At 41.5% G+C, this 23,971-nt stretch overlaps 1 protein-coding gene across 2 annotated transcripts in view; it reads right to left on the bottom strand.

Annotated features, from left to right (window-relative positions):
* Positions 1-23,971, bottom strand: part of DGKB (diacylglycerol kinase beta) — a 690,045-nt gene that overhangs the window by 485,686 nt on the left and 180,388 nt on the right. For both annotated transcript variants that reach the window (XM_038767652.1, XM_038767643.1), the window contains 3 exons: positions 23,379-23,467; positions 23,165-23,281; positions 10,955-11,053 (listed from right to left, as the gene is read on the bottom strand). In XM_038767652.1, the coding sequence (XP_038623580.1) occupies positions 10,955-11,053; positions 23,165-23,281; positions 23,379-23,467 (305 nt within the window). The remainder of the gene's footprint in view (positions 1-10,954; positions 11,054-23,164; positions 23,282-23,378; positions 23,468-23,971) is intronic.

Consider the following 23,971-nt stretch of genomic DNA (forward strand, 5'->3'; position numbering starts at 1 on the left):
GGAGTCTTCACTCTTGAATCTCTCCCATCCCACTGCTACCTAGCATAGGTGAGCTCTGACTTGTAGCAAATTGCCTTCCACTCGCTAGCCACTGGCCCAGCTAGAAATGGAATGGGTATACCTCTTCTTGACACTTCCTCCTGTAGCTGAGACAGGTAGAGTAGCTGAGAGGTAGTTGAAAAAAAGTCGGGACGCGGAACCTTCCAACAGCCCTGTTCCCTTCTTACTCCTCACCCTGGGCTTCAAAGCTGTCCATCACCTCGTCCCCTCCTACCTCACCTCCCTTCTCTCCTTCTCCAGACCAGCCCACACCCTACACTTCTTTGCTGCTAATCTCCTCACTGTGCCTTATTCTCACCTGTCCCACCATCAACCCCCGGCCCATGTCCTCCCCCTCGCCTGGAATGCCTTCCCTCCACACATCCACCAAGCCAGCTCGCTTCCTTCCTTCAAAGCCCTACTGAGAGCTCACCTCCTCCAGGAGGACTTCCCAGACTGAGCCCCCTCCTTCCTCTCCCCCGCCTCCCCCGCTCCATCCCCTCCACCTTACCTCCTTCCCCTCCCCACAGCACCTGTATATATGTATATATGTTTGTACAGATTTATTACTCTATTTATTTTACATGTACATATTTATTCTGTTTGGTTTTTTTTGTTAATATGTTTTGTTTTGTTGTCTGTCTCCCCCTTCTAGACTGTGAGCCCACTGTTGGGTAGGGACCATCTCTCTATGTTGCCAACTTGTACTTCCCAAGCGCTTAGTACAGTGCTCTGCACACAGTAAGTGCTCAATAAATACAATTGAATGAATGAATGAATGGAAATTCTACAGGTTCCATCCTGAGCGTGGTGATTTAAAGTAGATGCATCTTATCTCTGCCTAGAAAGTATCCCAGAAGTTACCAAAACTTTTTTATAAAATGAAAGAATGAAACCTCAACCACTGAAAATGTCATAGGTTTCTTAGTCAGCCTGTTTTCCTAAAGTACAATGTGTAAATGTGGGTCTGTAAGAACATTCGCTATTTTAAAGGCTGCATGACACAGGATTCCATACATTAAGATTACATACCATATGGCCAAAATAATCCAACATTTCTGACAGAACAACTACAGGATACAGTCAACAATGAACTCCATCAGTCAGTCAATGATATTTATTGAGTGCTTACTTATTGCAGCTCACTGTATTAAGTACTTTGGAGAGCATAGTACAGCAGAGTTGGCAGACACGATCCCTGACCACAACGAGCTTTCAGCCTAGAGGACCTAGCCATCTAACTCTATAACAGACATATACTAAATAAGATATAAACTTGTAACTGAAATTGTTGACCTTGATGGAATTCACACATAGAGTTCTGAAATGATATCTTTGTGAAATACCCCAAAATGCACAAATCTGATATGTAGCTTCATTATATCAGAAAATTATTATTATAGTATATTGATTTATTATATCAGCTTTATAATAATAAATAAATGTAGCTTCATTATATCAGAAAAGCAGAGTGGCCTACTGGAAAGGGCACAGACCTGGGAATCAGTGGACCTGGGTTTTAATCCCAGCTCTTCCAGTAGTTTGCTATGGGACCTTGAGCAAGTCACTTAACTTCTCTGTGCCTCAGTTTCCTCAGCTGTCAAATGGGGATTCAACACCTTTTCTCTCTCTCTCCTACTTAAACTGAGAGACCCGTGCGAGGGACAGGGATTGTGTCCAACCTGATTAACTTGGATCTACCCCAGTGCTTAGAACAGCGCTTGCTACATAGTGTGTGATTAATATAATAATAAATAAATCAGCCAGAATACATGCAACAGTACTATACGGTTATATAACTCCATTATTAATAGGAAAAGTGTTCTTTTATGGTTTGGTTGCCCATGCACCAAGAGAACTGATTAAATCCAAATCTGTGGCGTAGATTCTTGAGTCTTGCCAGTGGCAATAACAATAAATTCCTGTTCTCCAGTGGGTTGCAAGAATCCCTTGTAGATGATCTTCCAAGTTTGGAAACAAGTTTTCCGTAACTTCCTTTCTAGCTATAGGGTTCTCCTGATATCCTGTTCTGTCTAATAGATTGCTTAAACACAATTCGCATTATTCAATGTTGACATATTCACTGAATGCACTGCAACATATTAACCTACTCTTCTTCCCTCAGAATACATTACTGAACTTCTAGTCCTAGAGTATTCTCCAAAGCACAATTTTTCTGCTGAGCCCAGTGTTGAACTTAATAACAGACTCTATTACTTCCAAAGCCATTATAAGACGTGATTTTTACAAGCGCAATCTTCACTCTAGTTGGGACTCTTCCTAAGGTCTTTCTTGACAAAGCCACCTGCCACTACAATATTCTTCAGCCAGTCTCGAGAGAAGTGGCTGGAGATTCATTCATCAACGTACGACATTCATCAGGAATAATTCCCCATACAAAGAGAAAATTGGAGAGACTCAAAAATATAAATAAATAAAATCAGCATTGCTGCGGGGAAGGATGTAAGCACAGCGTCATTCGCCATGAAGAGAAATTTGACTGTTATTCAGATTAATGGTCCTACTCCATAATGAAAGTCTAACTGGGTAATATCTACCCAGACGTTTTTATTCACTGAATGAAAGCCATTTATAAATTATGTTTCCAAATATGCTGAACGGGGCGCCGAACTCTGCTTCCCTGTAAAATGGAATGAAAACACAACGAACAAAATAGTGCTACTCTTTTGCTGATCTTTGAAAAGAACAAAAAAATCAATGGATGGTTTGGGATGCTTTATCTGGGAGCGTTACTTTGTTTCGACTGCTTTGGATATTGTTACATTGACAGTTAGCCTATTCAGTGGTCCCAGAATTATAAAATGTGCTCCGACCATATGCTTCCCACCAGACAATTTTCTTCTGCCGTAAGGCATTTCACAGCACCACCTTTTGGAAGTTCTGGAGAATCCAACAGCGTGGACATGGCAGCGTGTCTAATTCCGAGCTCAGCATCCAGGAAAACCTACAGAATCCTCCATGGATCTTTCTCTAACTAAAATATCCAATCCGGATTCAAATCCTTCCTCGTAGACTGATGCTCTAGATGCTAGTACTAGTACACGCTTCGGATTTACTTAATCCTGACTTTCCGTGGCATAGTGGATAGAGACCAGCCCTGGAGGTGAGAAGGTCAGAGGTTCTAATCCCAGCGCTGCCACGTGTCTGCTGGGTGACCTTGGGCAAGCCACTTCATTTCTCTGGGCCTCAGTTCCCTCATCTGTAAAATGGGGATTGAGACTGGGAAGCCCATGTGGAAGCATGGACTTTGGAGTCAGAGGTCATGGGTTTGAATCCCGGCTCTGCCACTTGTCAGCTGTGTGACTTTGGGCAAGTCACTTCACTTGGGCAAGTCACTACAGTGCTCTGCACACAGTAAGCGCTCAATAAATACGATTGATTGATTGATTGATTGATTCTCTGGGCCTCAGTTACCTCATCTGTAACATGGGGATTAAGACTGTGAGCCCCCTTGGGACAACCTGATCACCTTGTAACCTCCCCAGCACTTAGAACAGTGCCTTGCACATAGTAAGTGCTTAATAAATGCCATTATTATTATTATTATTATTATTATTATTGTTATTATTATTATTTCTATATAGGGACTATGTCCAAACTGATTAGAGAAGCAGCGTGGCTCAGTGGAAAGAGCACAGGCTTGAGATTCAGAAGTCATGGGTTCTAATCCTGGCTCCCCTACATGTCTGCTGTGTGACCTTGGGCAAGTCACTTAACTTCTCTGAGCCTCAGTTACCTCATCTGTAAAATGGGGATTAAGACCATGAGCCCCACATGGGACAACGTGATCACCTCGTATCCTCCCCAGAGTTTAGAGCGGTACTTTGCACATAGCCCTTAACAAATGCCATTATTCTTATTATTTGTCTGTACCCACCCCAGCGCTTAGTACAGTGCTTGGCATATAGTAAATACTTAACAAATATCATTATCATCATCATCATCATGTTAGCATGTCTAAGTACAAGCCATACATCTAGGAAAAACTACACAACTCTTCATGCATCTTGCTATGATGAAAATACATAATCTGGATTAAAATCCTTCCTACTAGAATGATGCTTTAGACGCTAGTACTAGTTAGTGCCTATTTCAGATTCACTTAGTCAGGCCCTTCCCCAAGTCCAGATTTTCCATACTCATCCTTCCCTCTGCCAGGATTATGCAGTTAGTTTTCTTACCCTTGAGCTATTTGATACTGATCCCGACCTCACAGCAATGATGATAATAATAACAATAATAATAATAATAATAATGGTATTTGTTAAGCGCTTACTATGTGCAAAGCACTGTTCTAAATGCTGGATTATGTGCATCACTCATTCATTCAATCGTATTTATCGATTGCTTACTATGTGCAGAGCACTGTACTAAGCGCTTGGGAAGTACAAGTTGGCAACGTATAGAGATGGTCCCTACCCAACAATGGGTTCACAGTCTAGAAGGGGGAGACAGAAAACAAAATGAAATATGTCATTTTATACTTCAGTATTTCCCCTATTTATCATTTATTTTAATGTGCGCCTCCCCCGGTAGACAGAAAGCTCCTCGTTATTATTATTATCATTATTATTATTATTATTATTATTATTATTATTATTATTATTATTATTGTTATTGACAGGGATCTCATCTACCAATTCAATCGAATTGATCTCCCAAACACTTATTACAGCACTCTGCACACTGCAAGCACTCAATTAAATACCATTGCTTGACTGATTAACTTGGCTTCAGCTATGGTACGTTAAAGGGCTATTTGCCATAAATTAATTATTTTTACATGTAGTAGAATGTCTCTCTGCCATCCCAACTGTCCCTCTTATTTTTCCACCATAATATTTATTGAAATATTTGATTAATTTTTAAGTCTCCTGTGGGCATCATTCAAACAGATTTTCACTTGGGAACATTTAACAGATTTATTAAATATGTATTTTTAAAAACTGTTGCGAGAGTGCAGAAAGAGGAGCAGCACCATTTGTCAATGATGGTAGAAAAAGGCTTCACTTTTTCAGACTTCGTATCGAGGAGAGGAGAATTAGGGGCCATGGGGAGGACGATGATGATAAATATGAAGTCGTCAATAAGCGGAAATAAATATGAAGTGGCCAATAAGGAAAAGAAAGCAGCGGTGTAGGTCTAGTGGGACTGAAAAACATCTTTATGATGCCAGGAAGAAATTGACTAGATATGCCCGCTCACTGTGGGTAGGAACACATCTAACAACTCTGCCATACTATAGTCTCCCAAGCCTTCAGTACAGTGCTCTGCACACAGAAAGTCCTCGAGTACAAATGATTGATTGGTTCGTTGATATTCTAGGATAGGAATATAGTTTAGGATTCAGGAATCCAAAGCTTCAGTTGTGTTTTCACCACACACGTTGTGAGCCTGAATAAATCACCAAGTTCAGTAGGCTTAGCAATATAAGAAAAAATAAAAGTCTATCAATAAGTGCAGGATGAAGAAAGCAATTCTAAATATAATTTATACAGTGAAGCACTGTATGCACTGTATGCAGAGCATCTACTCCTAATTATATTAAAGGGGGATCAGGTCTATACTGCCTATTGTTAGTCAGTCAGTCATATTTATTGAGTGCTTACTGTGTGCAGAACACTGTTCTAAGCGCTTGAAGGAGTACAATGTAATGATTAACAGAGCGTTTCCTGCCCACAGCAAGCTTGTAGTCCAGGCATTAATATTCATTCATTCATTCAATCGTATTTATTGAGCGCTTACTGTGTGCAGAGCACTGTACTAAGCGCTTGGGAAGTACAAGTTGGCAACATATAGAGACGGTCCCTACCCGACAGGGGGCTCACAGTCTATTAATATAAATAAATACATTACAGGTATGTGCATAAGTGCTGTGTGGCTGAGTGAGCTGGGATGAATAAAGGGAGCAAGTCAAGGTGACGCAGAAGGGAGTGGGGGAAGAGGAAAGGAGGGCTGAGTCAGGGAAGGCCTGTTGGAGGAGATGGACCCTTAATAAGGCTTTGAAGCCAGGGAGAGTACTGTTGTAGCCTTCTGATTTGTGAAGTATATGGTATTTATTATGTGCTTACTAGATGCCAAGTATTGTATTAAGCATTCAAGTAGACACAGGATAATCAGCTCAAACATAGTCCCTGTCTTACATGGGGCTCACAGCAGGAGGGAAAACAAGTGTTTAATTCCCATGTTATAGTTGAGGAAATTGAGACACAGATAAATTAAGGAACTTGCCCAAAGGCCCACAGCAAGCAGGTGGTGGAGTTCGGATTAGAACCCAGGTCTTGGTGTTCCTCTACCCCAGCCTCTGATTCTCTGTGAGTTACTCCGGTCTTCCGTCTCCCTTTCCTAACTTTCTTCCATCTTTGTTCCCAAGACTATTAACCTTCCCGTGGCCCACCCCAAATTCTTACATACTGACAACAACCCCATCGCCTTTCCCAGTTTGAACTAAAAGAAAATCCAGTCCTTCGGCCATGATGCTTTTTTTTTTCTGGTTGTTAGTTGTTAAGTGCTTACTGGGCGCCAGACACTGTACTGAAATAAAAGAGTAGATACAAGCTAATCAGGTGGAACACAGTCTATGTCTCACGGTCTTAATGCCCATTTTACAGATGAAATAACTGAGGCACAGAGAAGTGAAGTGACTTTCCCAAGGTCACACAGCAGAAACGTAGCAGAGCCGGACTTAGAACCCAGATCCTTCTGGCTCCCAGACTCTTTCTCTATCCACTAGGCCATGCTGCTTCTCTTTTACTGGACTGCGTTAGGAGCTGTCTTCACCAATGTGTGCCCTTTGTTAAAGCTGCATCCAAGGACTGTATGGCTTGGGATGTGTTTTTTTGTTGCTGCGGGTCTATTCTTTACTCTTAGATTTGTCTAAAATTTCTATTGAATCTTATTAGTTTTATAATGAATACTTTACCCCCTTCCCTTTGCCATGTATGTATAAGTCTGTGCAGAGAAGCACCGTGGCTCAGTGGAAAAGAGTATGGGCTTTGGAGGTCATGGGTTCAAATCCTGGCTCCGCCAATTGTCAGCTGTGTGACTTTGGGCAAGTCACTTTACTTCTCTGGGCCTCAGTTCCCTTATCTTTAAAACGGGGATTAAGACTGTGAGCCCCCCATGGGACAACCTGATCACCTTGTAACCTCCCCAGTGCTTAGAACAGTGCTTTGCACATAGTAAGCGCTTAATAAATGTCATTATTATTATTATTATTATTGTTATTATTTCATTTCAAATCCCCTTTGGAACCAAGGCGTTTCCTTTTGAAATGATCCTTACCTCATCCTCAGTGTTTTGTCTATCTATCCACAAAGGTACTAGAAATGGATAGATGATACATATGAATATAAATGTATGACTATCAAGGCTAATTTCAAACGTTACAACGCAGACAATAAGCCAAAAATGAAACAAAGGGATTGTCCCAATACCCAAAAATAAATTCCAAAATATCCAGTACCTCTTGCTGTAGAAGTATGATTGCACCCAAGCCATTAACCACATCTTTCAAGAAGAGACCACACTTAAAAAATAGATTACTGCTAGATTGCTGGTCTGGTCAGGCCAGGACAAAGTTGGGTTATTCAAAATACATTCCACCTTCGGGCTAATCTACCTCGCAACCTCCACATTTGACTTTCCCCTTATGAATTATTCATAGACTGGTCACTGCTGCATCCACACTCTGATTCTCCTCTCTCTTTAAAGTTGTGTACACAATGAGACTGCCATATCCTTCACTAATGAATCGCTCTTTTGTGAATATTAGAGAGAAGTACATCATGTGAAACCTCAGGGCGATTTGCCCATGGAGAAAAATAAAGAGGTACCTATCCCGGGATTTAGCGCTAAGGAGTCATTCCTTGCACTGGTCCCGACTCTGTGCCTGAGAAGTAACTGCAGGTTAGAGTTACAAATCGTGGACAAATGAAGACTTCTTTTCCCTATCATTACCCCGAAGACGATTATGAATAGATCGGTAATGGATATTAATTAAATGAATAATGAGTGACATTGATGAAACATTTATTGGATACTGCCAATGTGCTCTGTACCTGTTCTCTAAAAAGACAAGGTAATAGACTGAGCCTGGGTGGGAGCAAGATGAATTCCACAAGGGTGCTGGGAGAAACGTCAAAGGCATACTTTGAAAAATCTATCAAAAATCTGGTCTTCACAGCCAAAGGGAAACAGAGAATGATGTAATTCCATTGGGAGGAAGGGGCGGTCGTAGATCACTTACACTGGCTAGTTTGGGCAAAATTAATATCCAAATATTTCATTTGGGGGTATTCATTCTGGCTGATTAAACCAACCCTAAATTTGAGTCTATGATTTGAGTAGAAACAGGTCTGCTCAAAATATACAAATGTGTATTTGTGTACAAGACAAGGAAGCATGGGAAACAGGCAGCGTGACCTGGTGGAAAGAGCACAGAACTGGGTGTCAGAGGACCTGGGTTTGAATCCCAGCTGTACTACTGGTCTGCTGTGTTATCTTGGGAAAGTCACTGAGCTTCTCTGGGCCTCAGTTACCGCAAGTGTGAAATGGGGATTAAATACCTTTTCTCCCTCCTTCTTAGATTGTGACAGGGCCTGTGCCTGATCTAATCTGGAAAATGGGGACTAAGACTGTGAGCCCACTGTTGGGTAGGGACTGTCTCTATATGTTGCCAACTTGTACTTTCCAAGCGCTTAGTACAGTGCTCTGCACACAGTAAGCGCTCAATAAATACGATTGAATGAATGAATGAATGACAACCTGATGACCTTGCATCTACCCCAGTGCTTAGAACAGTGCTTGGCACATAGTAAGTGCTTAAAAAATACCATTATTATTATCATTATTATTGTTATTATTTCTATCCCAGCACTTAGAACAGTGTTTGACCCAGAGTAAGCCCTTAAACAAATATCAAAAAAGCCTTTGTTGAGGAAAGTCAGACATGGTGTGAAGGGAATGGAGTGTGGAATTTGAAGGGAGTTGGGAATCTCTTTCTGATGTAGAATAAAATGCTTATAATTACTTTGGGGACCTTATAAGGTTCTGGGGTTAATTAGAAATGTCCATTTATGATGCAAACCAGGGGAACCCAGAATACCAGAAAGATCAGAACCGTGTTCCAACAACAATAGCAGAAGTCCTAGTGGGGTTTCTTTTAATGGATCATCTAAATGGATCTAGTCATCTCAGCGAGGGAGTCTGGCTATTCCAGAAACTTCCTTGGTAATTAAAGGATCACTGGAACAATAGTTGTCCTTGGTTCATGAAATTCCTTCAAGCTGTTCTTCTCCCAAAGTACAATTTTCCATTAGAAAGTGTGAGGAGCCCATCATTTTCAGGGGATTTGAACAATTTGCTTGTAACCTTTTTTATGGAACATATTAGATGCTTACTTTGTGACAGGCACTATACTAAGTGCTTGGGCAGACACCCGATAATTAGGTTGGACACAGTGCCTCTCTCACATAGGGCAGAATCACCATTTTACAGAGGAGGAAACTGAGGCAGAGATACGTTAAGGTCAAACAGCAGGCAAAAGGAGGAGCTTGAATTAGATTCCACGTCTTCTAATTTCCAGGCCCATTCTCTTCCCATTAGACCATGCTGTTTCCCAGTGTATTTCCCCATAGAGACTGGAGAGTGGAGAGAGGATTCACAGTAGCAGCAAAATGATGCCTTGTTTTGAGTTCCAGGACGTGGGACTGAATATAAGCTGATCCTTTTTTACCTTTAAAAAAATACTGATCGGGCTGAGTCTGCAACAAGGTATTAACATATTTTATATTCGGTATATCAGACAAGTACATATGAATCAGTTCAAAATTCAATACAAAATATTGATTTCATTTCCTAGGCCTAATTTTGGACTTGACTTTGAGGGCTGACCATTCTGTTTTCCTGTCAAAGAGAAAATGGAACACTGCCATTCGCATTGTTAGAGATATGCTCTGAAACTCTCATTTTGGAGTTTAAAAAGATGACCTGAACAGACTCTAGTAATTTTGCAAATATACAGCGAAACCAAATTAAACTGAAAACAGATCTTTCAGAGGATGATTACAGGACGGTTCATAGGCAGGGATAAATTTGGTAATATCATTAGTGCCTGGGCCTGCCTGCAGAATACTATTTTTTCTAACATTTTCAGGCTATTATAGTTTGATATTCCCATAATGGTGAAATGTTTACCTATTTATGGCTTTTCAGTTATGAGAACCACGTGAATACCTCCTATGGTCACCAAAAAGATCATTCTATTCTACTACAAACATGAGACCTGATTTGTATATTAGCTTTATTCCTTTCCAGTGTTTCCCACATATACATTTCCATTTCTGCATTCCCTTTTTTATCTCCTTTGAATAGAGTGGTTGCTTTTGTGGATGGTGAAATTTACCATTTATTCCTAGGAAAAAAACCCACCATTATAATGACGCATAGCTCACTTCAAGGTAGCGTCTTTATTCCAAGTTACCCTGGGCATAAAACAGAGACCTCAGTGATGCAGTTATACAATATGCATCCCAAGCAAAAAACTCCCTGTAAGAATAACTTCATTATTCTGGGAAGCTGGATCTATAAAAGACGTAAAATGTAGAAGTGTTCTGCCTCTACGATTTCTGGTAAGTACAAGCATGACTTAGTGATAAACCTGAGTCAGCTTCAGATCTAGCAGACCCTAGTAAAAAGTTCGTTGTCATAGGAAGGAAAATGCAATATACTGTTTAAAATAATGTGTTTCTGCTAGTAAGTAATGAGCCAACTTTGGTCCACACTGTAGCCCCGTGATTAATGAAAAACCATTTTGTGCTAAATTCAGGTACACTGTTCCAACAACTCCTTATGACACAGAGCTTGAGATGAAGTACGATTAGCAACAACTCACCAGTACCACTGGACAGATGGTCGTGGGCGGTAAAATATGGTCCTTCAGTGGTCCACAGTCGCATTCAGGTTTTAGATGTGAAGCACATTTATTATGAAGCTTTGGGAGGGGAAACAGAGAAAGAGAGATCAAAGTCTGCAATGTTGACATTGTAAACCGTCAATTTATCCTATCAGAGACACAGGGAAAACAGTTGTAGTAAAAAAAAAAAAAAACAACCCTCAAGGAATGACAGGAACAGTGATAACGTCTGCCGTCAGTGGAATTCACATTGCATTTTGCTTTTAATATCTGACTTGAAAATCCTCTTTAGCAATGCCGTTGACTGAGTGTGTGATATTTGTGTCCCATATTTCACCGACAGAAATGGGTTTTACTATTCCATAAGGTGGAGAGCTAACTTTTAAAAAGCACAAAAATATTTTCAACCTCAGAATTTCTTTTCCTGCCACGGTGGCAGCAAATGTAAAAAAAAAAAAACCCTAAAACAAACCCCTCACAGGCACGTTTCTGACCCTCCAGCTTTTGCAAAGTCTTTCCAAAGTGCACAGCTCAGTATGTGGCATAATTGATCCTATCATTAGTTTTAACTTTGCAATTCAATATGTAAATGTAACCAGAGATTCATCTCAGTGGGAGCAGGATATAAATATAAGAGGATGATTATGATTATAAAAATACAGTTTTATATTGTGTTGACTATCTCAACATTAAGTTAGTACATAATCATCCGAGGTCTGAGGTATAATCACACATTTATCAGCGTGTGATTCCCAACTTTTTTTTCTTTTTTTTTTTACCAGCAGCTGCTTTGGATTTCAATTACTGGGTAATAACTCAATATATTAGATATCTGAATTGGCAGAGGAATCACCCTAGGGGTGACGTAGGTGGGATGGTTGGATGTAATAAGAATCGACACAATGTTTAGTTCAAGTGTTTCTCTGAAGTATTTTTGTCCCTGTATTCCTATACTCCTTTCCAGAATTATTCATTTCAACCCCAGCGATTCCAAGTCTATGGTATTTATCTCAGGATGTAATATTCTGACTTCTTCAGGGACACAAATTTCCTAAGATATCTCATCTAATCTCAAGCATGGTGGCTATTCGATATCTCAATTTTGACCTAAATGCCACCTCATATGAGACCTGTCCATATTCGTTTATGCTGAAAACTTACCTTTGCAGACAGTTACTTAGCAACAGAGAATAAAAGTCTAATGAGTGTTGATTTACTCTGGGTATTAGAGCTGTATTGTGAGGGTATTTCACTATCCCTTGTAATCTAAAGCATTTGTCATGCTAATTCCCTGCCTTGGTGGTAAGACTACTTGTATCATAATTAATGCACAACAGACCATGTTCCATCAAATAAAAGTATCTTCACATATTCAGTGATAATTAGGAGCTCTGCTTCTCAGTGGCATGCAAACTTATCTATGAAAAATGACTTAATCTTCTCAAGAGGCACTGCTGATCTTTGACAAGAGGAAAGAGGTGTTGGAGATAAAAAAAAAAGAAGTGGTACAAGACACATGTACAGTCCCACTAAACAAATCTACGTTGTGATAGGGCAAATTGAAAGATTGAACACCCTTGCATGAAAATGAGCCATTTATTTAATATATGCCATTAGTATCCCTGCCTCAATAAAGCTTATTCCTGAAGTAAATCACCACATTGGTTGTCCAGGTAGAGACGATGGTTTTCCAAGAATACCTGAGATTTATAACTAAAGAGTAGGGGGAATACTTAGATGTCTCCATGGATCCTCCTGAATGTACGGGGGCCTGGGGACTTCAAAGACATTGCTATTATTCCCAACATTCAGATGAAGGGACAGAAATCTGACGTGAGCCATTAATGAGGCTCTCACTGATCACAGTTGCTGGAAGGATTCAAGTCAGAGCTCATGTGAACAGAGACCCAGGTTAAATAATGGAGCTGAGCAAATATCCCAGACCACATCGAGACTTTCAGGCTACAAGTCAGTTTTCAGGTGATAGGGAATGTGCCTGCTAATTCTGTTGTATTGTACTCTCCCGGATGCTTAGGACAGTGCTCTGTAAAGATGGCAGTTATTAAGCGCTTACTATGAGCAAAGCACTGTTCTAAGCACTGGGGAGGTTACAAGGTGATCACATTATCACCTGGGGGGCTCACAGTTTTAATCCCCATTTTACAGACGAGGGAACTGAGGCCCAGAGAAGTGAAGTGACTTGCCCAACGTCACACAGCTGACAATTGGCGGAGCCGGGATTTTAACCCATGACCTCTGACTCATTCATTCATTCATTAAATCTTATCTATTGAGCGCTTACTGTGTGCAGAGCACTGTACTCTCTCTGTACTCTCTCACTTAGTACAGTGCTCTGCACACAGTAAGTGCTCAATAAATACAATTGATTGATTGACTGACTGTACTAAGTGCTTGGGAAGTACAAGTTGGCAACATATAGAGATGGTCCCTACCCAACAGTGGGCTCACAGTCTAGAAGGGGACTCCACAGCCTGTGCTCTTTCTACTGAGCCACACTGCTTCTCTGTACATAGTAAGAGCTCAATAAATACCATTGATTGATTGCTCATCCGTAAAATGAGAAATGAATACCTGGCCTCCTTGCTAATTAAAGGTGGTGGAGGGGCTGTATCTAATCTAATCATATCACCAGTGCTTGACGCAAAGTAAGGACAGTGCTTGGCACAAAGTAAGTGCTTTACAAATACTACAGTTGTGTGTGTGTGTGTGTGTGTGTGTGTGTGTGTGTGTGTGTGTGTCTCCTCCATCCATCTTGAAGACAGGAGGTATTGGGGTGCGGGAGGGGAGAGAGGGAAGGAAGTGTACTGAACTTCACTGCATAGGTTCTTCCTATCCTTTCCCTGGTCTGTCATCCTCTGCCTCTGTGCAGGCATCTCTGGTCATTCATTCAATTGTATTTGTTGAGCGCTTACTGTGTGCAAAACATCGCACATAGCACCTGTTGCAAGGAGATTGGGACCTCCTTCCTTGGCTATCTTTTCTCCTCCTCCTCCTCCTCCTACTAATGGCATTTATTAAGCGCTTACTATGTGCTAAGCACTGTTCTAAGCGATAGGGAGGTTACAAGGTGATCAGGTTGTCCCACTGGGGGATCACAGTCTTAAGCCCCATTTTACAGATGAGGGAACTGAGGCCCAGGGAAGTGAAGTGACTAGCCCAAAGTCACACAGCTGACAGTTGGAGGAGCCGGGATTTGAACCCATGACCTCTGACTTCAAAGCCCGTGTTCTTTCCACTGAGCCACGCCGCTTCTCACTGAGCCATGCTACTATAACCCAGCCCAAACACTTTCTCTAATGCCAATGTACTCAGTGGACTGCAAGCTCATCTATCGCGCCGCCGATCCCTCGCCCGCGTCCTGCCCCTGGCCTGGAATGCCCTCCCTTTTCATTTCCGACTGACGATCACTCTCCCCACCTTCAAACCTATACTGAACACACCTCTCCTTCAAGAGGTTTTCTCCAAGCCCTCATTTCCTCTTCTCCTACTTCCTTCGGCGTTGCCCTTGCTCTTGGATATATCCAAAATTTATTGATTTATATTAATGACCATCTCCCCCGCTAGACTGTCAGCTTGTTGTGGGCAAGGAAGGTGTCTACCAATTCTGCTTTGTTGTGCCCTCCCAAATGCTTAGTACAATGCTCTGCACAAAAAATGGGCCAAGTTTCTTTTATGGTATATAAGCGCTTACTATGTGCCAGGCACTGTTCTAAGCACTTGGAGAGATCCACGTGGGGGTCACAGTCTTCATCCCCATTTTACAGATGAGGTACAGGCACAGAAAAGTGAAGTAACTTGCCTAAGGTCACACAACAGACAAGTGGTGAAGATGGGATTAGAAGCTGGTCTTTCTGGATTGTCCGATTCTGAAGGAACAGTGGAATCAGTCAGATAAGTTGGAAAAGTGACTTTTTAAGAATAGCTAACAAGTGGAAGCAAGGGGAACAAGGGGAAGCAGCATGGCTCACTGAAAAGAGCCCGAGCTTTGGAGTCAGAGTTCATGGGTTCGAATCCCAGCTCTGCCAATTGTCAGCTGTGTGACTTTGGGCAAGTCACTTCACTTCTCTGGGCCTCAATTACCTCATCTGGAAAATGGGGATTAAGATTGTGAGCCCCTCGTGGGACAACCTGATCACCTTGTCACCTCCCCAGTGCTTATAGAACAGTGCTTTGCACATAGTAAGCGCTTAATAAATGCCATTATTATTATTATTATTATTATTATTATTATTATTATTATAAGTGGGCAGAGAATGCTTATGTCCAGAAGGCAAAGGTCATCCTGCCACAGCCAAACAAATCTCCTACAACTGTGACAGCATCATTGTCTTCAGATAGGAAGGGCAGGTCTAGCAATTATTGCCAAACGACTCACAGCGAAGAAACCAACCGTATTTTGGTAATTAAAACCTGGAGGTAAAAAGTGATGTACTTGACTTCAGTTCCTGGACTTCACGAGATTATTGTGCTTTTCAATAGAGATTAAATAATAATAATAATAATAATAATAATAATAATAATAATAATAATAATAATAATACTGGCATTTATTAAGCACTTACTATGTGCAAAGCACTATTAAAGAAACAGATGGTAAGGGAAAACGCTACATGATCGTAACTAAGGCCTTGAAGTGAAACAGAACCTCAGAAGGTATTCACTTAAGCTGGAAAAAAGACAGGTGTTAACCCATTTTGTCTGCCTGCCTCTTCTTACTTTAATAAGGCCGAACAACAGGTTTTGTTTAAATGAGTGGCTTAGGAGGTGGGAGTTGGGGAACAAGGGGAAACCAACCATCTCGCCTCCCTTCCATTCACAAAAAATAAAGTGACAACAATCCTGAAAATGGAGTCAGCTTGTTTAGAGGCCGGGAAAGGGAGTCTCTAGACTGTGAGCCCACTGTTGGGTAGGGACCGTCTCTATATGTTGCCAACTTCTACTTCCCAAGCGCTTAGTACAGTGCTTTGCACACAGTAAGCACTCAATAAATACGATTGAGTGAATGAACAAATGAATTCCCATTTGGCAGGTGAGAGGACTGAGGCACAGAGAAGTGAAGTGACTTGCTTGGGATCACACAGCAAATTAGTAATGGAGTGGGATTAGAATCCAGGACTTCTGGCTCCCAGAGCTGTGCTCTTTCCATTAGTCCCCACTGCTTCTCATGAATTCTTGTAGCATGAAATACTACAACCTGAGCTTTTCCTCACATAGGCTTCTGCAAGATTGCACTCCCTGGGGTATAGTATCAATTAATCAATCAATCAATCAATGGCATTTATGGAATGCTTACTGTGTGCAGTGCCCTGTACTTGGGAGAGAACAATAAAAATACAACAGAATTGGCAGGCATGTTTCCTTCCCACAATGAGCTTACAGTCTAGAGAGGGAGACGTCCATTAATACAAATAAATTATCTGTACTATATATTTTAAGGATACATCTATAAGTGCTGTGGAGTTGAAGGTTGGGGGAATATCAAATGCCCAAAGGTCACAGACCCGGGTGCAAATATGACACAGAAGGGAGAGGGGGACGGGGAAAAGAAGACTTAATTAGGAAAGGCCTCTTGGAGGAGATGTGACCTTAGTAATGCTTTGAAGGTAGGGAGAAAAATGACCCGTGCAGCCGAGTGAAGTACGGACTGGAGTGGGCAGAGGCAGAGAGATCAGCGAGGAGGCAAATGCAGTAAAGTGGGGTAGGGAAAGTGGTTGGATATACTGTTTTGGTTTTTCTTTAATAATGCTATAAAATAGTATAGGGGAAAATTGCCACAAGGAGATTGTGTTCTTGAAGAACCTCATGTTGTGGAAAAAACGGATTTTAGCAACCATTAACTCATGGGAATTAATGGGTCAAGGGATAGGTGATTTAAAGTTCCCACCGTGACTGACATTTATTGAAACAAATTCCAGGATTATTAGGTCCACCACTAGCAGAACACTTTACATCCGTGCCACTCATTGCTAATTTACTCTATTAAATGAGGCAAAGTTGTGAAAATACAAGGAACCCTTGTAGTGGGGGAAGCACATTCTCTAAGGCTTCCATTATGTCATACCCAAATTGCATGAAAATAATAAAAGCAGGAGAAACATATGCTAAAGCACAATTTTTTGTGCACACATACATGCATATAAACCAAGAAGCAGTGAGAAGCAGCATGGCCTAGCAGAAGGAGCTCAGACCTGGGAATCAGACCATCTGGGTTCTAATCCCGGCTCTGCTGTATGACCTTGGGCAAATTATTTAAATTCTGTGTGCCTCAGTTCCCACGTCTACAAAATGGGAATTCGATATCTATTCTCATTCATTCATTCATTCAATCATATTTATTGAGCACTTGCTGTGTGCAGAGCACTGTACTAAGCGCTTGGGAAGTACAACTTGGCAACACATAGAGATGGCGGTCCCTACCCAAAAGTGGGCTCACAGTTCTCCCTCTTTCTTAGACTGTGAGCTCCATGTGGATCACTTAGCACCGTGCTTGGCACATAGTAAGCGCTTAACAAGTAGCATAATTAGCATTATTAAATATACCTATCTATATATATTATATCAATATAATATCATAGAGAAGCAGCCTTGCTAAGTGGCAAGACCATGGGCTTGGGAGTCAAAGGATGTGGGTTCTAATCCTGGCTCCACCACTTGTCTGCTGTGTGACCTTGGGCAAGCCACTTCACTTCTCTGTACCTCCATTACCTCATCTGTCAAATGGGAATTGAGACTGTGAGCCCCACGTGGGACAACCTGATTACCTTGTGTCTATCCCAGTGTGTAGAACAGTGCTTGGCACATAGTAAGCACTTAACAAACACCGTAGCTATTACTGAGAAGCAACCATAGCTCAGTGGAAAGAGCACGGGTTTGGGAGTCAGAGGTCATGGGATCTAATCGTGGCTCCACCACATGTCTGCTGCGTGACCTTGGGCAAGTCACTTCACTTCTCTGAGCTTCAGTTACCTTAGCTGTAAAATGGGGATTAAGACTGTGAGCCCCACATGGGAAAACCTGATCACCTTGTATCCCCACAGCGCTTAGAACAGTGCTTTGCACATAGTAAGCACTTAACAAATGCCATCATTATTATTATTATTATGTGTACACAAAGCCAATCTGTAAATAAATGATATTACTGAGGGGTAACTGCAAACTACTGCTTTAAGTCCTGGGGAGCAAATAATAGAGTTAGTAGATATATCCTTGCCCTCAAGGAATTTACAATCTAAAATGTAGAAGAGGTAAGGGGGAAGCAACAGATGTTTGAGATGTGCATAAGTGCTCAGCAAGGAGTGGGGAGGAGGTGGAAATTGGGGAATGAGGGAGGGTGAGCACCCAAGTGTAAAAGTGATGTGGAAGTGCTCAGTGGCAATTGTGTAGGGGTGGGGGGAGTGGGAAGGGTGTTGAGTGATAAATCAGGGAAGGCCTTCCGAAGGAAATATGATTTCAGAAGGGCCTTGAACACCTAGCCCTTGTGTATCAGAAAGAGAGGATTATGGATTGTTATGGATATGAACATGTTTTGTATGGCTGAGCAGGAATGTGAATAAAGAGAGCAAATCAGGGTTATGCAGAAGGGAATGTGAAACAGAAAATGAGAGCTTAGTCAGGGAAAGTCTCTTGGAGGAGAAGTGTGTTCATTAAGGCTTTGAAGAGGCAGAGAGTAATTATCTGTCAGGTACAAAGAGGGAGGATGTTCAAGACCAGAGGCAGGATGTTGCTGAGAGGATGGCGAAGCAGCATAGCTCAGGGGAAAGAGATGGCTCAGTGGAAAGAGCCCAGGCTTTGGAGTCAGAGGTCATGGGTTCAAATCCCAGCTCCGCCAATTGTCAGCTGGGTGACTTTGGACAAGCCACTTAACTTCTCTGTGCCTCCATTACCTCATCTGTCAAATGGGAATTGAGACTGTGAGCCCCACGTGGGACAACCTGATTTCCTTGTATCTATCCCAGTATTTAGAACAGTGCTTGGCACATAATAAGCACTTAACAAATACTATCATTATTATGTACCATGCCCACAGCAAAGTTTGGGTAAACTATTTAAATTACTTCAAAGACTCATATTTCTTCTGGGTATTTACTGTGAGCCCGTTGTTGGGTAGGGACCGTCTCTATATGTTGCAAACTCGTACTTCCCAAGTGCTTAGTACAGTGCTCTGCACTCAGTAAGCACTCAATAAATACGATTGAATTAATGAATGAACAATACCGCTGTGATACAACTTCTATTCTTCTTCTGATTCTTCTCCTCCTAAAGGAATGTGTTAAGCCCTTACTATGTACTAAGCACCTTGTTAGAGACAAGATAATCAAGTTGGATACAGGCCCTGTTCCTTGCTGGGCTCACAGTCTAAATAAAAGGGAGGACCAGTATTGAATCCCCCTTTTACAGAGGAGGAAACAAACTCCAAGAAGTGAAATGACTTGCCCAAGTTTACACAGAAGGCAGATGCTAAACAAGGGATTAGAACCCCGATCATCTGACTTGCGGGCCTGTGCTCTTTCCCCTAGGCCACACTACTTCTCTTCTTTTCATAAATGCAACTGAATATATTCTTTCTGTGTCTGGAAGGGATGCAACTGATATCAAGAAAAGACATAGCAAATTTTCCCAAGCTGTACTAGATTTTGTCAGTGACCGAGCTCTTCATGGAGAATATTTTAAAGTCTTCTGGAAGCTGCCCTCCCCGTTCCTCAAGTTATGAGGTACCGATGCAGTCCCAGAATTCGACACAGCAGTTCTCATAGGGAACTGATTTAATGAGTAAGAGAAAGGAAAAGGGGTACCATACATGATAATAACAGGGATCCGAAGAAGAGACACTTGCATGACGATATAGCGAGAAAAGGAAGATTGAAATTGGGAGAGAAAAAATACATTTTTGACCACATTTTCTGGGGAAAATGAAGAAGGAAAAAATATCTTCTTAAAACCAGGTTGTCGGCTTCAGGGGAAGAATATATCTCGTCAGTTTATATAACCTTTTTTCCTGATCTTTTACAAATTCCAAGGAGTTGTCTGAATTCTGACATTTGCAAAAGCTTTAACCCTTCTAATGCATTTGCAACCTTTTAAAACTACTATTAGGAATTCAATATATTAATAAAATGGTGTCACTTTCTGATGCTAGAACGAAACAAGAAATTGACACGGAGGAGATGATTTTCAGCTTAAGCCGATAACGCTTAAAGTAGCTCATCAACCTCAAAACACAGGGTTTCAGCCTAGGCAGAAGCATTTAGCTGCAAAAAAAGGGTTGTTTCACTGGCCTCTCTGAACCTAATGTCTGCAAAGAAAAATCCTCATTCACCAGGGTCAGAAAGGAGGGAGGGGAAGAAAGTGGAAGAGAGAGTGGGGAAGAAGCCGGGAGAGGGGAAGACAATGGAAAAGAGAGGAGTGGGTTGGATAGGGAAGCTGAAAGAGGGTAAAAGAAGGGGAGGGAGGAACCAGAAAGGATGGGAATGAAGGGAAGGGAAAAGATGAGGGAGGGGAGAGAGAATGAGAAACAGAAAGACAGTGAGGTAGAGACAGTGAAAGAGGGGACAGAGAGAAGAAAGGAGACAAAGGGCGGGAGAAAAGACAGAGAGGGAGAGAAAGGAGAGGGGAAACAAAAGATGGAGAAAAGGGGGAGAAAGAGAGAGAGACAGAGAAAGAAGTGGGGAACAGAGGTACCCTCTTCTGATAATTGGCCTGTAACAACAACTATATAGAAGCACCCATGGCTTAAATAATTACACCTGTTAAAGGATATTTTTACCCTTATGTTGAGGCTTTTCCTAAGGAGACTTTCTCTGAGAATTCTTTTATAAAAAGACATATTATTTTAAAATAATTTCAACCAAAAACATACCAGACTTCTTCCGATCCTGCTCACCTCCCCCACGGCAGCCCCGATTACCACACCAGGGCCGTGCTGGTAAGCAACAGGTATATGCCCTGGGCTACCTGGGAAAAAGATATATTGGCAGGGGAGGTGATTGACATTTCTGTCTCCTTGATATAGTCATTTAAACCTTCTTCAGCGCATCTGATGTGAACGTAGGGATGACTGAGTGAGTTCCATAAATGGTTGGAAAATGAAAGATTCAATATCTAAAATGCACGATAAAAACGTAGAGTTCTGACAGCTTGAGAAAGAGAAAAAGTGTGAAAAGCTTAGGAAGAGGTAAGGGGTTTTGAATTTTATTTGAAGTTCACCAATATTGCTTGGGAATTTCATAACAACTAATCTCTTATATAAGTCTGGACACAAAAGTAAATCAGTCAATCACTTGTATATATTGAATGCTTATGGAGTGCAGAGTACAGCACAAGAAGCAGAGAAGCAGCGTGGCTCAGTGGAAAGAGCACGGGCTTTGGAGTCGGAGGTCATGGGTTCAAATCCCAGCTCTGTCAGCTGTGTGACTTTGGGCAAGTCACTTAACTTCTCTGTGCCTCAGTTACCTCATTTGTAAAATGGGGATTCAAACTGTGAGCCCCCCGTGGGACAACCTGATCACCTTGTAACCTCCCCAGCGCTTAGAGCAGTGCTTTGCACATAGTAAGGGCTTAACAAATACTATTATTTTTATTATTATTATTACTGTACTAAGTGCTTGGGTGAGTACAATAGAGCAGACACAACCCCTACCCATAACAAGCTAAATAAAGAACATGGTGCAAGACTTTAAAACAACAAAATGTCTTAATTTAGTAGTTGGGCAGGGGAAAGGGTACCTAGAGGTTCAAGAACTCTGAGGCTTGAAGCTCAGTATTTTTAGAGCCATAAACAATATCTAATGTTGCTAGTATAAGATGATTTTGTGTATCACGTGAATGTGTGTCAGTGTGGTATCCGGGAAACCCCAGCCAGACTAATCCAGAAAAAATTTGAACTACATCCTTGGAGTTCATAGAGTGGCGGAGTATGTAAGAATCTTCTCTAAGTCTTGTCCCCTTTCCTGACAGCGTCCGCGCATGCACACACAAACACACACAAACACACACACACACACACACACACAGTTACATAGATTTAGACTGTCAGAGTAAATGGCCAGCTTACTCATAAAGGGCATATTGCAGAATCAGACTTCTGCAAAACTGAGATGAAAATTGGACAATAGATAATAACAAATGGATAAACTCCTTTATTGTTATTTTCAGAAAACAGATTTTTTTTTTAGAACCTATGAAAATTGAGCCAAATCCATAGCAATGGAGTCATTTTAGATTCTACATTTGTTTCTTTGGGAAATATTCCTAGACATTTCATTTTAGCCACCTAGCTATGAGAGTAAAAAAACAACAACAATGTGTCCTTTTCATAATAGCTTTTTAGGTCATTCAAATCATAATTCCAATGGCATATCAAGTCGTAGTTTAGCATGGACTGAATAGATTCATCCTTAAAAAATATTGTTTCTAACGTTTGGAAAGTCACTAGATGCTGCTCTTCTTGCTCAGGAAAATTCTCTAAATATAAATATATATTTATATTTGGAAGGAAAATGTCAGCTGATTGACTTCACGAAGGCATTTCTTTCCATGTTTTCTTCCGACAATAGCGAGAAGACTGTCTCATCTATCCTCTGCATAGTTTTGTCTGTCCCTTTCCCCACAAATCGGAAACACCAAAGGGCCCCACAAGTATTCTGTGCCACACCAGTAGCAGTTGGAAGAAAAATTGCCTCTCTGAAACTAACGTCTGCAAAGAAAAATCCTCATTCAAGATGAATGGGATCCAAAAGGAGGGGGAGAAAGAAAGCAGATGAGAGAGTGAGGAAGAAGGGGGAAAAGGGGGAGAAAATGGTAAAGACGGGAGAGCGGAAAAGAGCTCAAGGTTTGGGATGGTGGGGGGAAAATGCAAAGTCACTCAGTCAACTGTAGTTATTGAGAGGTAACTGTGTGTAGAGCACTGGATGAGTACAATAGAACAATACAAGAGACACATTCCCTGCCCTCAGTGAACTTACAGTCTAGAGGAAAAGATGACATCCGATTCTGCTCCGGAAATATAAGGCAGCCAAACTGGACTACCGCTATCGAGACCTGATGCTTTGGGGAACTAGGTGGGGGTCAGAGGCTAAAGGGCAAAGATGTGACAAACTAGCGAGGAAAGAAGGTTGTGGAAACCGTTCTCCACCTGTCTCATCGGTGGTGATTTCCCAAGGGCCTACTCACTGTGATCTGACACCAAACGCAATGAAGTCCCGTCAAGCCTTGGTAACATTTTACAGTTTTGTGGCACTTATCGCACTTCGTCGGGCAGTTGCCTTCGACCCAGTAATGGTGCATTACCTAGAACCGAGAAACACCAGAGCCGTGATGAGGGTGGGAAGGGGATGGTGTGCTTTGAACAGTTACCCTCTAAGAGAGAAAGCAGATTTCGGCTTACATCAATGTTCTTTTTGGATTTCACGTATGTCTTGATACAAGAGGGTGGGGCTCTCGCTACACACCGCTCATGGACTGTGTACTTGCAGACTGAAAGGAAACACACATACGAACGCCAGGTTAATACCGATGTTGAGAACGTTTTCTTGGGGGCAGGATGACGTTAACAACAAAAAAAACCCCTAGCTTATCTTCTGCTGTCCAATCAAGCCAATCAGTCACATCAAGGAAAACTCAGAGTAGACTGTTTTTATCCTGGAGTACAAAAGACCAATTAGTACAGGAAATATTATGCATGTAAAAAAACAAGACTATTCTATCAGGGCCTAGCAGGAAATGCTTAATTAAATCAGCGCGCACTAAATTTTTTCACAATAATTCCCCAATGACAAAAATATTAAAGATAAACTGATGACTGCCAAATGGTTCGGTGTCATTTGCTTGTAGGAAGAAATCTATATTTTACAAACTATAGGCATGAGAGCAGCTGGCAGGCATGGAAATAAAAGCCAATGAGTTTATGCTATTTTGTCTATTGATTTATCCAAACCTTAAATGGTTGATTAGTCCATTTCGAGGGAGCGGTTGCTGTCT

This window comes from Tachyglossus aculeatus, chromosome 2 (assembly GCF_015852505.1).
Source record: "Tachyglossus aculeatus isolate mTacAcu1 chromosome 2, mTacAcu1.pri, whole genome shotgun sequence".
NCBI lineage: Eukaryota > Metazoa > Chordata > Mammalia > Monotremata > Tachyglossidae > Tachyglossus > Tachyglossus aculeatus.